Raw genomic sequence first — 17024 nt, 5'->3', positions numbered from 1 at the left:
AGAAGTGAAGGGAGGCATTTATTCTCTTATCCTTTGCAGACGGAGTGAGAAGTAGTGGGCTTGAGGTACATGACGATAAAGGTTAGATGTGAGGAGAAGCAGATTGCTTGGGGAGACTGAAAAGACTCTGTTACTGACTGTCTTCAAGAAGGGCATAGAAAAATGTATGGAAGATAACAGTGCACAACATCCTACCTGGGGTACCAGGTATGAAATCAGTAATCTTTCATCATCTCTGCCTAGCCTATTTTTCTTTGATTAAAGCTGAATTAAGAAAGGAAAAGTCCTGGACTGGACAAATAACCTCAAGTGTAAAATGTAATAGAATAACCTTGGGCTTAGTCAGGGAAAGCGTTGAGTAGCCATGGCTGCTCTCACAGACTTTACCCAGAGCAGAAGCAAAGAGGGATTGCAAAATGAAGGCTATGAGCACTAAATTTGTATTAATTTTTAATACTAATGAATTATTGTCGCATTGACCAGGTCTTGTCTTCACCATGACTCCTATCCTGGCTGTTATGAAACTTCACATTACATTTGGTATTGTAAAATTTCTCAGAATTTTCAGCCTCTGATAAAGCCTGAGCCACAAGCTCTTTCTTTGTGGGTTTCTATTTTAAAACTGTTCAGATTACTTTCCCACAATGGTATTTACTTGCCTTTTGGCTTTTTAGGCAATGTCCCAACTGGTAACTAGAAATAGAGGTAGAATTTATAGATGTGTCCTTCAGCACAGTGTGCAGTGTGAAGAATTGCTATCTACAATGTCAACATACAATTCTTGATGTAATTTAACCTAAACTGCAAGGAATAAGATTTCTTAGAGAGTGCTATTTCAGAGTTACTGAATGAGTTATTGAGTCTTGGTATTTTTGGGTATTTGGGGATTACCTAAATTAAATTGCTAGAAGAGAGAGAAAAGAAGATGATCCTGTGGTGAACGGATTACAGTTGGAGATCTTAGCAATAAAACCTTGTATGGTTTTAAAGGAGAAAAAATGTATTTTTTTTATTAAAATCACAGAAATTTTTGACATAAAAAACTTTCAACAAAAGGATTGCATTTCTCTGGGTGAAAAAAATTACTATAAAAATTCACTAGTTAGTTGATTTGCTTTTCTCAGCATTTCTTCCAGTTTGTCTCACATTACCACTAGAGTCTGTTTTGCTGTACTGCTCTTTTTGGGAGTGCAGATAAACTCTTCTCTCCTTGGAGCGCTCAAAATTGTTTTTGCTACTTTTTTCCGAGTCTTTGTCCTTTTCTTTTATGAGTGTTTTTTATCCTAATGAAAAAGAGATGGTGATCAGTACTGCAGTGAAACCACTTTACCTAGGCATGAGTATAGGCAGTAGCAGTATGAGGTTCTTCTGTCCAGGACTCGCACTTCTTCCTCGAGTCAATCCATGTCTCTCTCAAGATGATGCATCCATTTACTCCCCACAAACCTGAAAGCAGTGACCAGATAGGAGCAATGCCTTTACCTCCACAGGAAGTATGTAAGCTGAGAATTCAAGGGTAAAAGATTGTATATTGCTAAAATATACAATGTAGCAGCTGTTTTTTCTATAAAACAGCTGTATATTGTGTATGTACAATATACAACTCTCATCTGGCTTGTTCTGCAGGGAATGTTTTTTTGTGCTGCATGTATTCAACCTGGAAGATTGAGAGTTCCAGGAGATCACTGAGTCAGATAATTTGGGTGAGGATTTAAGACATGCATAATTTTATAACTGTCAAAATTTGCATTGTGGCCAAATATTTGAAAGAAAATTTTATTTTCTGTCCTCATAGATGTAGAACACCTATAAGTAGGTCTAGGGAAAAACTGTAACTGCTAAATTAAAAAAAAAAAAAAAAAGAAAAACTCACTGGCTTCCTCCTGTCCTAAGTTTCCTGTGTTTTCTCTCTCATAATACAAGAAGACATTCCAGACACCACATTTCTGGGGATTACCTTTCTTGGGGTTGAAGCCTTTGGCCTCATTCTTTTCCTCACAGTTAGAGTGTTCATAAGCCCCTGGAAAGACACTGTCTGTCATGTCTTGTTGCTTAAATATTGTGATCGAGCCTGTGAATAATCTCTAACTGCTTTGACATGTTCATAATAGCTTTTGTTCTACTCTGTACCAATCCATTTCCATTCCTTAAAGTCCCCTGACATGGTGTGTTCCAGCTTGGACATGGTATTATGACGGTTTGTCCAAAGATACTATGGAAAATTCAGAGCACTAACTTTAACTTTTGTGAATGGTAATGATGGTGTGGAAAGTGAAAAAGACCACTCTGTGGCAAAAGATATTGTTAGTCCTTTTTCTCCTTGGCTTGTGGGTTTTTTCTCTTTGCCTTTGGTGGAAGTTGTTGTGAAAAGCGGTCAGCTGAACCGGCGTTGCCCTGCAGAGTGACGTGTTCCTGTCGGGCTTCTTCAGCTGTGCTGTGTGCACTGAAGGCTGCGTTAACACCAGATGCCAATCATACACCACCAGTGGATTTGCAAGATTATAGGACAGGAAAAAAAGATGAAGGTTAAGCATGGGGCACAATAGAGATTACTTATGGTAATGAATTGTATAATTTTTCTAGACAGATCTGGATTAATGTTTATCCCAGGCAAAAGATTACTGTATGTCTGATTCTAGTTGTAAACAGACATTATTAAACAGAAGGTTTATGTTCATGAAATGCGACTATGGGTGTTAAAGCACTTATGATTTATTATGTGCAAAAAGAAAAATTAACCTGTTCATCTGCTATAGTACAAGATGCGCTGTGGGTTTTTGCATAATTTGAAAGGCATCTGCTCCTTTGGAATACAAATAACCAGTGAGATGAGAAAGATTCTCCTCTCATTTACACGGGTTCAATGCCTCACAGTGCAGTGATGTTGAAATGGTGTAACCAAGAAAAGAATAGTCTTGTGTGCTTTTATAAAGCAACAATATTTCTATGAGAGATCATGTTGGCAAAGTCTGTTTACTTGTGAATCTTCAGGGTATTTTCTTTATAACTGAAAAAAAAAGAAAAAGAAAAAAAAAAAGAAAAAAAAAAGTCGTGTTTAGAGACCTTTACAAATTACCTTACTGGGGTTTCCAAAATAAATCCCTTTCACTACATGAAAGCATAATGTTTAGAGACATTGAATTTAATTTTTTTATTGAACATTTTCCGAAATACTTATGTTGAAGCTCATTTTTCTCCTGTTTTATTGCATCACTGCTGCTTAGCATAAGTGAGACATAGATACAGCATCCACATTTTTTAGTATTGCCTTACCTCAGTAGCTAAATAATCACACCTGAGTGAATGCCTTCTGTGTTTTAGGTGAGCTGATAAATATTCCCTTAAGGAAACTGTAAATAAACTCCAAAACTTTGCTTTTTTGGTAAAAAAATGATGTTGCAACTCTATTACTTGCTAACAAGATCTTTTCTCTGTGAAAGCAACAAAAATTTCCAGTTATCAAAATCAGTTCGTTCTATTTATGGGCTGTATTTGTAGCCAGCTGATTTTTGCATAATGCCATTTGAAATTATCCATTTAACAATGATGGATGATACAACTGTGTTGCTCTTCCTCCACTTTGTAACTGATCCGTCTACTTATAGATTGCATTGGACATGTTGCTGATGCTTTATTTGTAAAATTCACTCACATATGTGAGAAATTTGTTCGTTAAGTCTTACTGACTTCACAGAGGCTTCTCAGACAAGTAAAGATATTCCTCTATATAAGCAAAACCAGCCCAATATGTGGAGTGAAAAGACCTGGGAATATCATGAGATTTGTTAAGTGAATGAGAATTTAAGCAGTTAGACTAGACCTGAATAAAATGTAATCTGTAAGACATTCTGAATGTTTAAATTTAAAAAGTTGCAGTCCTAAATTTCCATCAAAACACTTCATAGTGCTCTTTTATATTTCTTAGTTGTATTTTGCATTTGGTACAACAAAATATTTTTCATGAGTAAAATATAACTCTAACGCTTGTAATGTTTTCCCTAATTATCAAATTTTACAACTTCTGTGAAGCTTGAGTCCAGAGTTAAGGTTCATGAGCAAATTAATTAAGCAGTAAAAGTTTCTGTGGGTTTTGTTAATGGTTCCGTTCAGCAGAAGAAGTTGATGAAGACTTCTGGAGATACTTGGAATGCAAGTAAGGGTCCCTCAGGAAATGGGGTTGGCTGCACTTCTCTACTTGAAGGTTTGTGCAGAAAGGCACTGGATTTGGGGTGACACTGAAATTCGAGCGGCCGCTCTTTTCTGTGCCGTGTGTTAGCAGACATTGGTAAGTCGTGGAGATGACCTCCATCTCCCAAAGAGACAGAAAGCTAGAAATGAAGACACATTTCTGTTATCAGTCTGCTGTGGGTCGTAAGTTGAACTGGTGTTATATTTTTCTCTGAAAGCCACGTAGCTTTGACACAGTGTTTAACAGTGTTAAGCTTATTGCTGCTGAGCTAAACATGTCTGAAGTGAACGATGACCCTCATGTCTTTGCAATAGCAAAATGTCTCCCTGATGTGATCCCGAAGACTTGGAGCATTAAGTTAATTTTCCCCTGGATTTGTGAGCTGCCTTCTTTTTACCCGGCGGAGAGCTCGTGAAGAATACAGCTTCTGACCGAATGACAGAACATGGAGGGTGAAATTAGATGCATTCAATTAGAAGATGACAAAAAGCCTATCTAAATATTTGTCAGGGTGCTACTTACAGGACGTAGTCTCCAGCCAGGGAAGTGAAAGGCGGACACTTGCAGGACTTAATAGTCTGGGGGGAAAAAAATGGGTAAATCATCCAGATTCTTTACGGGCTTGGAAGGGATAATTGAGGGTATCAAGTTGGCTGCTATGCTTCCAGGGCTAGTGATCCCTCTCATGTAATCTCAGATTAGTTCTTTGCTTTTATTCACTTAATACAAAATTAAACATTACAAAGTTTTCTGGACTATTTGAGTAAATAATGTTGTTATTTGACTACAAGAGGATGATTCATGCAGTGGTTTCTGGGAGGTATTGAAGAAAGAGGAGCTTCACCTTCTCCTTAATATAAAAAACACACTACAAAACAACCAAAGAAAATGCCAAAGTCACAAAACTTAAGGAAATGAAAAAGGCACAGCAAACTGTTGGCTGTGAGACTGTCAGACAAGAAGATGTACTGGTTTTCAGAGGACAAAGGATGTTCTTGGAAACTTAAATCTGAAGTTAGTAGTCAGTTAAACAGAGATCAAAATATGCAGCTTCGTTTAGCCACATCTGTTTATCTGTAAATTAAATTTATAATAACTTTTTTTAAGTAAGTGAGCAAATCTCTGGCTTGTATTTTCCTGTCCAAAAATTTTTAATTATGAAAGTAAAATTAAAAGTAAATACAGCATACCATGGTTATTTTATTTTTTTTATTTTTGTTACATCAGTTCAAGGGGGAATGTGACTGTGATAGGGTTAATCCAGCTACATAAAAATCCATGCTGTGTATGATAGTAGTAAAGCTTGTGATCCCTTGATCTTTGATTAGATCCAAGCTAGTAAATATCTTGTGTTTAATCAGAATGGGTTGTTCTGCATGTAGTATAAGTCACCTTCACAGATGGGATGTAGCAGCAGAGTTGTTTGTGAATATTTGTTTTAATCCCTTCCAGAACAAGCACGCTTTATGTTTCTTTGTTGTAAATCAGATTCAAGCAACTAAAGACCAGCATGAAGGAAAGATATTTACTTGCAGTCAGGAGTAGGACAGTGTGGGAACCTTTTTTCCTTTTAAAGAAAAATGTAACTTAGTAGATTCTTAAAAGGTATTTTATACTATTCTGTAAAGATAACTAACACACCATGACTGCTTTTTTAAACTGGGATGTTAACATCAATACCTGGACTTTCTTCTTAAACTGTCCAGATACATTTCTGTCTTAGACTATAAATATAAAGAGAGTAAAATTTATTATAGTTAATGTTCAGCCTGTATTATTATCCTATATTTTAAAGATATTTAGTTAGAAGGGCTGTTCTCTGTGCTGGTAAGCTGAAATTTCTAAAATGTTATCTGTAAGGATACTTGTTTTGTGTGGTGTGTCGGCGTCCTATTTACCTAAATCTGTCATAATTGCCTTCCAATACATCTTCCTCTGACACACCAAATATTGAAAATGAGATGACTCTTTGCTGGGATCTTTTCTACCAAATGTCATTTTTTCTGTGTTCATAACTTGATGGTAATAACTGGACGACCTGCAGTTAAATGCGTCTCAATTTCTCTCACTTATTTTTCCTAATCACCACATGGAGCCTTCAGTGCTCAGAGGTGTGATTAGATTTAACCTGCCATCATATCTGAAGAACTTTCTGTACAACATATTATGCATTGCAGGAATTATAGATGTAAATGGTGGGTCTAAGTGTAATATATAAATAGATATAAAGATGAGTTGTTCTAATGCCAAAGTTAACTCCTGTTTATTTTTTCTTCTGCTTTTAACAGAAAGACTGGAGAGCCCCCACTAATAAATGGCTGGATTCCTTACCTTGGGAAAGCTCTGATTTTTAGAAAAGATGCTTACAAATTCTTATTGGATCAGCAAAAGAAATTTGGAGATATTTTCACTGTACATATTGCTGGTGAGAAATATTTTAGTATGTATCTTGATTTTTTCCATCAGTGAAGTTAAATACTAATCCAAATGTTTAGTTTAGAATCTTCCTTAACCCAAAACATTTTTCTCTAGCATAGACCCATAAAAATCCCTCAAATTTACATATATTGTAAGCATAATAGTTATCTATAAAATATCACCATCAATGTGTGGATTTATTTGCATCTCTAAGTATATATATATTTTGACAGATTTTGTAGGTATGTACTGTATGAACATAGATTTTGCCATCACATTAAATTGTGTATTGGTGGGTTTTTTTCCTAAAGAAAGGAGAACTAACATCATCTTGACACTGCACAGAAAAATATCAGATTAAATTTAGAAAACACTTAAGAAAAAAAGTGCAGAATTTGTTCTCACACATTTTACAACTGGTTGACAGGAACACAAGGGAATGAATGACACATTGACTCAGTGATACAATCGAGACTGGAACACAGAAACTTCCCGTTGCCAGCCTCTCACTCTGATCATGCTTGCTGAAAATAACAATATAATAAAGTATGATATAACCTTGCTGTTTCCTGTATTTATAACTGTATTACTAAGCCAGATTGAATACAAACATTTGAGTGATTTCACATAGGCACTTAGCTGTGGAAGAAAAACACAGAATAAAACTAAAATCCTGAATGAAAGTTATATATATAAATTTACATCTATCAATAGAGATCTACTTTTTTACTAAAGTCAGTATAAAATCCAGTATTTTCTTGTGTTCAGAAAGGCAAACTCTTATTAATATAGATGGTTATAATCATCTTCTGCACCTTTACATACTGATATCCTTGTTCAAATTATCAGCTTTAGTCTATATAATTTTTAGTTATTCCTGTAGCTTTAGGGAGTTTGAAACAAAAATGTTCAGTGTAAAGTATAAAGTTTTCTTTTTTTCCTAGAGTAGTAGCATTAGCTTTATGTTTCCACAGAGGCAATATTTTGGACTGAATTTTTTTAAAGTCAATTAATTTAATTGCAAACTGTGTGTTAATTAATAAAAATTTTCCTCCTTTTAAAAAATCTGTACTTTTGTTCCTTTGGAAGAGAATTTTTATTGTATTAAATATGTTATTTTTTAAAAATTTCATTTGGGATGGGGTTTTTTTTGAAAACTGGTATAATCAGATCTTTTGCAACCTGAAAGTGATTTTGGCACAGTACAACACCAACTCTTGTTGAAATACAGTCTTTTTTATTTTTAATTTGAATTCACACTATAATACAGTTTTGGCTTCTTACAAATATCAATTAATAGCTGTAATTCAGATTATTATTCATAAATACAGTCATAAAACTGGATACATTCATACTTCAGAATCTTAAAAGTGTTTAATCAAATATTTATTTCTTTTGCCTCTTTGTTATTTTATGCAAGACTATGTTTAGAAGTTTGTTTTTAACCAATCTAAGAGTGTAATTTAGTTTCAGAAATTCCTATTTCCATGATAAATGAAATTCCATTTCAGATAATCCCCTATGTTCAAGTGTTTTGAGCAAAGCCTCCCATGATAAACACTGAGGTAAATGGAGTTAGTTCTGGATATAATTTCAGTCTTGTGCAGGGAAATATTTGATTTTGTGAATTCATCATAACAGAGACACCACTTTAGGTTCTCTTTTTCGGTATAAAAGTGCTGACCATCAGGACTTCACTAAAGAGAAATAGTTTGTCATCCCCAAGTCAGGGAGGAAACCAAAGCTAGTTAGTGTCTCCTATCGTGTCCTGATCCGAAGGCATACAGGATTTCTGTATGTCTTACTGATATGACAAAGAGGATGTTTCTGTGCTCGGCAAACATAGCGTAGCCAGCTGTATGTGGACTATCATTACTTTACCCCCCTGGTGGATGTCTAAAGGTCCTGTCAAAAAATTCTATCAATATATATTTTTATAATTATTGGTTCTCAAACTAGTTCATTTGGAAAATGCGGAACGATGCTTGGAGTTTCTGGCATTGCCCCGTACTGGTAATGCGATTTTGCTGATTGTAGTTTCTCATGTGATGAGCAAATGATTGTCATCCCTAAAAGTCGCAAGGGACATGGATGTCATCTTAATAAAGAAATTAAAAAGCACATCTTTCTATGAGAAACAATGTAAATTCCTGACCTGTCGCAGAAAATAGTTCTCTAATTGGTTTTGTGTGGTGGTGCAGCAGAATCGTTTTCCCCAAACGTCATGCCAGCGCAGCACCACTGTACATCATTGTCAGCAGTTCAGCAGAATCTCCCTAATAAGAGGACGATTACGTAAATGCGATAGTCTTGGGGAAAAAAAAAAAAAAAAAAAAGGAAAAGATCAGAAAATAAAATAATAGGGAGGGAAAAGAGAGAGAGACTCTGTGGCATTGAGATGATCATACTTCCTCAGCCCCTCTGTTTGTTAAGGGTCAGCAGCATAGGCAGACGGCTAGGTAAGGTAAGAACTTAAAGAGCTTGAAACAGTTTTGTCGTTGTTTCTCAGGATTAAACTTTGTGTCCTTTTCCTCTCAAGTTGATAGGAGTGATAATGAACCCTGCAACATTCTCTCTGAGACTAACTCACCTTTAATAAAATAATCTTCGTGGTTTTTACTAAGCACATTTGCCTTTCTGAATACTGCTGCTAAGTCATTCTTTTCTTTAAAGCATGATACACCTACAGTAGCATATCACATTTTTCTCTCATAGGCAAAAGGTAATTTACATTAACTCCTTACCAGGCTGAAGCCTGCTCCAAGCATTACTGAAATAACATCCATCATTAGATGCCATCTGAAATGCTTGTCTTTCATCATTAGCATTAAAAAGGTCCAGAATGCATTATTAGAGTAATTTCTTAACTATCGTACAAATACTGGCTTCTGTGCTCAGATTTACCAAAGTTGACAATTTTCATATTTTCCACATCAATCTTCTATTTCTCGGAGATCGTAGAAACTAAATGGAGATAACCAGGCTATTTGCAGCATGGGTGTAATGCAGACTGAAGAACTGGACAGTGAAGTATGAACTCTCTGTAGCCATTAAAAATAAAAAATCAGAGGGCTTTTTGCAGAAAGAAGGATACATCTCTTGTTTTGACTTGTTTTTACTGTATAAAATAAAACAGCTCAGTGACTTAAACTATTGTGAATTGGAGTGTGACATTTCTATACGTACATGTCTACTTAGCTTTGGTGTTGAAGGGTTCTTTTTGCAAACTAACAGGGAAAGGCTTAGTCTCTAGTGGTTTCTATATGAATGCCGTCAATATTTTAGGCTACCTGATTTGTGGAGATAGTAGTATGCCTTCATTTTTGGCTGATTTGGCATTACCTTTTTTAGTACTCTGATGGAAACTCATGAATATCAAGATTTTGGATTGATTTCAGAAAAGGTTACTTGCCAAAGATTATCTTAGCATTAGCTGCAGTGGAAAGACATGGGAGTAGAGGGGGAAACTGCACTTTGAAATACCAAATGATAACTGAAAACTTTATGAAAGGTTTTAATGTATTGGTCTCTGACACCACCAGGGACAATCAGTGGGAAGAGACCTCACTGGGGACAAGGACAGGATTTTAAAAGCAAAACTAAGGACCATATTGGCACTTTAAAAATTTAAAATCATAACTTGAGGTGAGAAAGTTTGTTCCACTTAGGATGTTTGCTGTTCAGGGTGTAGAGGAGGTGTTGGGGCACGATTTTGTAATTAGCAATCTGTTCCTCTATGGATGAGACCGGGGTAAGCAGTGTAGCCATGTAGTGCATCTGTGTGCAAGGATGACTGTAATTGTTAAAGGCTCCCATACCCACTCTCACAACTTTCTAACTGCCATTAATTAGCCCAGGTTTTAGTACTTTTCTAATTAAGAGATCTAAAATTAGATTCTCAATGGCATACATAGACAAGCTGCCTTTGTTATAGGGGGGTTCCACTTTTCTGATTATCTAGACCCTTACTAAATGTAGCAACAAGAAATGTTTTGGTTTATGTGTTTATATATGTTGTTGACTTGAAGTGATATGGTCTGGAGCCTGAATTGATTCTACAAAATGAATTATATTTTGTTACATACTTACTTTTTGCTACCAGGAACCTGATGAGAATAATAAAACCAGGATCTGTAATACTCTTTTTCTCAGGGGCTTTTTTTTCAAAGTATGTGCTAGTGGCGAGTGAGTTTTGATTTAAAATTATTACTAAAATTGTTTGTCTGAAAACTCATTTGCTGAAAAACATTTTCTTACTTAAAAATGATAAGAATTGATGTGCGTTTGCTAAGTGTCTGATTAAAGATCACAAAGAAACTCATATTTTGCATCAGAAATAAGCAGATGGTGGACAGATGGTTTAAATTAATATTAATTAAAAATCTTAACTTAAATTGTTTACCCTGTAAATGCAAAGTTAAGAAGCCAGCTTTCATCTTTAGGGTTAATAACACTCCAAATCTATTTATTAAAAATTGCTCCAATGGACATTCTTTCCAAGCTTTGATCACAAAGATGGGAGCCTCAATAAAGAGCATGAAAGTAGGTGAAAGCTGGAAAGAGAGGGTAATTCTAGGACTCTTAACAAAGATCCTGCAAGAACAAAGTCAAGTCAAGACTAAAAATTCCTGTTAGCTTCTGTAGTCAGAGAAGGTCTAAAAAGGGGACTGAGAATTCAGGATCTCTCTTTCATGCTGGTTTCTCAATATACTCATTCTTTAAAATTAAATTTACAGCTATGGTTGATTATGTTGCATTGAAACAAAATCCGTGAGTATCGTAGAAACGTTCACACACTGTTGACAAAAAAGAAAAAGGGTTTAAATTCTGTCTTGATATATCCTTTACATTTCCTTACAAGCTCACTGGGATTGCAGTTGATGTAATTGGGAGGGGAATTATGACAGCTGGTAGTTGTAGAGGAAGTCCAGAGTGTACCCAGATACCATAGAGCACTGTGTGTGTATATAAATCAGAATATGAAATAACTATGATAATTCAGATATCACTATATGGTAACCATGGATACTTGACATTTTTAGTGGTAGTGACTACTTTATCTCTGGACATCTGTCACGGAGCCAAATTTGGTCCGCAGTTAAGCATGTAGTGTTCCCATTAAAATCAAAGGAGATTTGTCCCTTTAGTGAGACAGAATTAGACTGTAAGTGCTGGAAGCTTTGCTCTTTCCCTGAGTTTGTGACTGGGATATTTCACAGGGAAAGTGTACATTTTAATAGGTACCCTTTTTCCCTAATGCACCTCTTCATTCAAGGTAAGAATCAGGAATTCTAAATTTAGAACCATCTATAAAGAGCTAAGATTTAAGTGAGCTTTGGGAGTGTTGGCATTTTGATTCATGGTACTTCCTCCAAATGCTTTTTTTCAGCAGTTGTCTTGAAGTTTGGAGAGAAATTGCAGGACTTCTCTGGCAGGGGCAATTTGAAAAAGCATTTAACTTGATGCATTCCTATCCCTCTGTACAAGGAGCTGAAGGCATCACTGTGTCACCTCATTAGGGACCCTGGGAAGGGTAGGAAGTTGGTGGTGCACTCTGACACAATGGATCCTAGCACTGGGGCAGTGTGTATCCCAAAGTGGAGCCCATGCTAAAAAGGGTGCCTGCTACATCACAGGCTGTGACTTCACATTCATAAGCTAAGGTAGTCATGTTATGGATACTGAGCACATTCTTAACAAAGAGTTAGCAAAGCTTCAGGGAAAAAGAGCCAGATGTGAGAAAAGCTTTAAATGTTGGGGGTTTGCAGCGTGCAGTTAAAGCTGTAACTGGCAGATCATGAGTTCCTGTGTCATCTGCTTGGAAAAAGCTGCCTAGGTGGCATGTTTTCCACTCCAGCCCTTGTCATTCACTTTCCTCTGTGCAGGTGAAATGTCTGTGTTTCTTGCTTTCTGCTAGTGAAAACCTACAGTTTCCAAATGTTGCTGTGACTCCACACTGTATTTTCATGAATTAGACCTGAGCAGAAAATTATTTATTTCAGAACACCACATTTGAAGAGATCACACACAACTGTTGGCACAGTTGATCCGTCTACATGGAAATGGCTTCACAAGGATTTTAGAAGAGCCTGCAAAGTGCTCACTGATGAAATCTGCATCCTGACAAAGAAAATCTATATAATATTTGTTTCTTTTTTTTTTCTTTGCAGATTTTTTCACATATCTTTACTTCGGGGGTTTTTTCTGCATTCTTTTTTCACAGTCTTTGGCTTATTTTCAGTTATTGCTTCTAGAAGTGTCACCAGATTTACAAAAGTGCAAGTGTCACTAATTTTTTTCTGTTCTTCTATTCAGGTAGATATATTACCTTTATCATGGACCCATTTCAATATGTCTATGTCATCCGAAATAGCAAGCAACTTGAATTTCATGAATTCGCTAATAAAATGGCATCTAAAACTTTTGACTACCCAGCCTTGTCAAAAGGAAAATTCCCTGAACTCAAGGAAAACCTGCACAGAATCTACCAGTATCTACAAGGCAAGCCTTTGGATATCATTTCTGACCACATGATGAAAAATCTCCAGGATATATTTGAATGGAAATGCTCACAAGCAACAGATTGGGAAACAGAAAAAATGTACAAATTCTGCTGCTCTGTAATGTTTGAAGCCAGTTTTGTAACACTATATGGAAGAGTTCCTGCTGCAGATGGCCACAAAGTTATTAGTGAAATCAGAGACAAATTTATCAAGTTTGATGCCAGCTTTCCCTATTTAGCTGCAAACATACCAATTGAGTTGCTAGGAGCTACCAAGAAGGTTCGGAAGGAGCTTATACATCATTTTTTACTTCAGAACATGACAAAATGGCTGGGAGGGTCAAAAGTGGTCCAAGCCAGACAAGATATATTTGAGAAATATGAGCTGCTTGGAGATTATGACAAAGCAGGTAGGAAACTTATGAATGATTGCTTGTCTAAAATAAAATAATTTACTATAGACCTTTGAAATAAAAAGGCAAAATGGCGACCTTGAAATTTTTTTATGTTCTTTCTAATTGGCTAATGATAAAATGTTTTACTCTGAAACAACCCTCTATGATAATTGATTTTTTTTTTGTGCTGAGGTGGTAAAACAAGATACTTAATGGTGATAATGAGAAAGATTATAACTGAGCTGCATTTCCTCCCCTTATTCCCCCCACCCCCCCGACATTACATTTCAAACTATTCTCATTAAGCAGAAAATTAGACTTCAGAAGCCTATTGGTCCTCATTAGCATTCACTGATCCTTGGCTGGGTCTGTGTCCTAACATCTTTTAATTAGCACACTGCAAATCTAATCAGTGTAATAAACGCTATTAATCTTCCTTTTCACTTATTTTCTCCCAGCACATCATTTTGCCTTCCTGTGGGCCTCTGTGGGAAACACGATTCCAGCTACATTCTGGGCCATGTATTATCTTCTGCGGCACCCAGAAGCTCTTGCAGCGGTGCGTGACGAGATTGACCATTTGCTGCAGTCAACAGGTCAAAAGAGAGGGCCCACATATAACATCCACCTCACCAGAGAACAATTGGACAACCTGGTCTACCTAGGTAATTTATTTTTATCTGTTAGGAAGAGGAGAGGGGCTCTCCCGGCAAACTCGGTTTATCACTCATTTCTGTTTACTGAGAAGGTGGAGGACACAGCTGCCTAATTGACATAATAACACCCATTTACATCAATTATAAATTATGTAGTTTATAGCTGTAGATACTCTCATTGCATGTAAACATTAAAGCCTAGGTAATTAACTATGCAAGGTATGCAAAAGGCTAAATCGAAGCTTTGCAATTATTTGAAAAAAAGTTGATGCCTATTAAGTTGTTTGATTCTGAGCATCTGCCGAAGTGTTAATGCATTTCAAATACTTCTGTATGGTACTGCCAAGAAAGACCCTTTTCTGAAATTAAAGTGGGATTGTATATTTAAACTGCAAATATATTTTATCCGCAAGCAATTCCTTTCTTTCTCTTTTTATCAAAACAAAAAAAGGCTTCTAAAGGAGGCTTCTGTTGGGCAATGCCTCCAAATAAAATATAAGATAAATATTTGCAGAGGAGAAATGGTGGTTTTAGTACTTTATTCAAAAGAGGGAGCTTTAAGGGAGCTACACATCTTCCAGTTCTGGATCCAGGGTTCAGAGGGAGACCTTTGCCAGTGATCATTGGAAGTTGTTGAATCAGGAGCTGTATAGGCCTTCAGAGCATCAGCTCTTGGTTTCACTTCATTTGGTAGTGCATAGACACTGGCAAGAGAAATGGTGAAAATAGCCCAAGAGATGAAAGACAGTGTGGCAGGTAGGTACCTAACTTTTAATCATCTGTGAGTCTCCACAAGTAGTGTTACAAGGGCAGACAACAGCTGAACAAAAGATTAAAGGTTCAATAATCCTCTGTTTTTAAATATCAAAACCAATCCTGTGTTCAGAACAAGCTCATGTCCATAGGTCTTGGTAGCTCATGACCTGAACTCATGCTCTACTCTTAAACAAAGCTGTGTGAAGGGATGATGGTGGAGCAGTGCATTCTGTGCCTGGTTTGGATCCTTATAATAGCTGCCATTCTCTAAGATCATTCAGTGTGGCACATTTCAAGAATCTGTGTGCAAACTTGATGTGATTAGTACAAATACAAAATTGAGTCCGATCCATTTCCTTTGTGTTAGAGCATTAATATTAATCTTACATATCATGAGTCTACAAAGTTGGTTACATCCAGAGTCATGGCTGTTTTGATGCAGATTTATCTCTAACCAATGGAGAATGTTTTTTAAAGTAGAGGAGGTATTGGGTGACAATTCTGGTGAGTAACATGATTTCTAAGCATTTAATGGACTTCTAAGGAGCACAAGTAAAACTACTTCACATCAGAACTAGCATACACCAATAAATAAGTTACCAAGCATCAAGGAGATCAAAAGAGAACTTGGTTTATATTTATAGACTGAGATTGGAATGACCAATGAAAAAAAGGGGGAAGAAAAAGGCTCCCCAAAAATGTAGGAATAAGGAAAATAAAACCATGTAGTTCACTAAAACCATCTGGTGCAAAACAGTATGAACATTTTAAAAACATTAACTGTGTCATTCCTCTGCTTCTTGAAATCTTGAAGTACCTTGGTAGCATTTGATTTATGTGTTGAGAGGGAAGTGCCACATCCTACTTTGTAGTATTCTTGTAACACTTTTGTTAAATTTCATAATCATGTTAAACATAATGTGATATGAACAGAAGCTAGATTTCAATTCTTCTGGCACTTAAGTCATAAAGGGCTGGATACTGTCCCATAAAATAATAATATAGAAAAAAAATCTGTACCATAAGAGAAATAGAGTCATGCTTCAGTGGAAAGGGAAAAGGGATGTTTTGTTAATAAATGTGGAGGAGGGACAAAGGTCCCAAATTGCACTGCTTGCATGCCAAGACCTCCCCTCTTGCAGGAAGGCCACTGACCCCAAACCTCCAAGACTGAGCTTTTCCTCTTTCCATTCCCTCTGTGACAAGCCGGAGCGTAGGAAACTGGGATTGTGTCCCTGCTCTCAAATGAGGCAGACAGGTGGGATGCTTGCATGTTCATCACCTTGTCATCTCACTCTCCTGTTTTAAGCACTCTGATTCTCCGTCCTCTTTTTGGCCTACTATAACAAGTCCTTTTGATTCTTCATGCTATGGAGAAGAAGCACAAATTGCTAAATGTCTTTCTCCAGAAGAGCATTGTTATTATGGTCAGAGTGTTTGGTCTAGGGAACAACATGGCTTGATTTACTCCTAAATTCTAAGCTCAGGTACATGATTATTTTATTTGGAAATAAAAACCAACCAAACAAACAAAACCAAAATGCAAAACACATTAAACCCAAAATCAAAGTAGCAAATTTTGGCCCTGATTATCTTCTTCTGATGGCATTTCTGGGGCAGCACCCTTTGTATTGTCTGCATAACACAATACAATCCCAAAATCCAAACGTGTATTTGTGTGCACAGAGTAACATACATTATTAGATATTATGGCTCACAACAGAGCTCAAATATAGTAAAGGACACATGAAAATGGTGTGTCAGTTAAACTGGTTATAATGGAAATGCCAAGGGTAAAGCAGAGATGTATTTAGTGCATGTTTAATGCTAGGCATGTTTAGTCAGTTCGTTTATTTAATATTAGCCCATTCATTTATATGGTGAAGTATTCTTGCCCCAGGTCATTGCTGAATCCCAGATATTCCTGCAAAAAGAGCACAGCTTGAAAAATTGTTTTGTACACAAGAAAGGGTAGGGACTCAAAAGGAGCTAATACAGAGTGTGTAGTCATAACACAAATGCTAAGCATTAAAATCAGTGGTTGAATTGAAAGGAGTAAATATATTTTTCGAGAATGGGCTGGGCAGCACCATTTAGTTCTGAGTAAG

The 17024-nt window shown here is 36.4% G+C and overlaps 1 protein-coding gene across 2 annotated transcripts in view; it reads left to right on the top strand.

Moving 5' to 3' along the window:
* Positions 1-17024, top strand: part of LOC119711757 (cytochrome P450 7B1) — a 125564-nt gene that overhangs the window by 96785 nt on the left and 11755 nt on the right. The window contains exons 2-4 of one of the 2 annotated variants that reach the window (XM_038162296.1): positions 6478-6629; positions 12923-13519; positions 13963-14169. In XM_038162296.1, coding sequence (XP_038018224.1) covers positions 6478-6629; positions 12923-13519; positions 13963-14169 — 956 coding nt within the window. The remainder of the gene's footprint in view (positions 1-6477; positions 6630-12922; positions 13520-13962; positions 14170-17024) is intronic. The other variant, XM_038162301.1, reaches the window with a different exon arrangement.

The sequence above is a fragment of the Motacilla alba genome, chromosome 2 (genome assembly GCF_015832195.1).
Source record: "Motacilla alba alba isolate MOTALB_02 chromosome 2, Motacilla_alba_V1.0_pri, whole genome shotgun sequence".
NCBI classification, from domain to species: Eukaryota; Metazoa; Chordata; class Aves; order Passeriformes; family Motacillidae; genus Motacilla; species Motacilla alba.
This window is presented reverse-complemented; position numbering and strand designations above follow the sequence as displayed.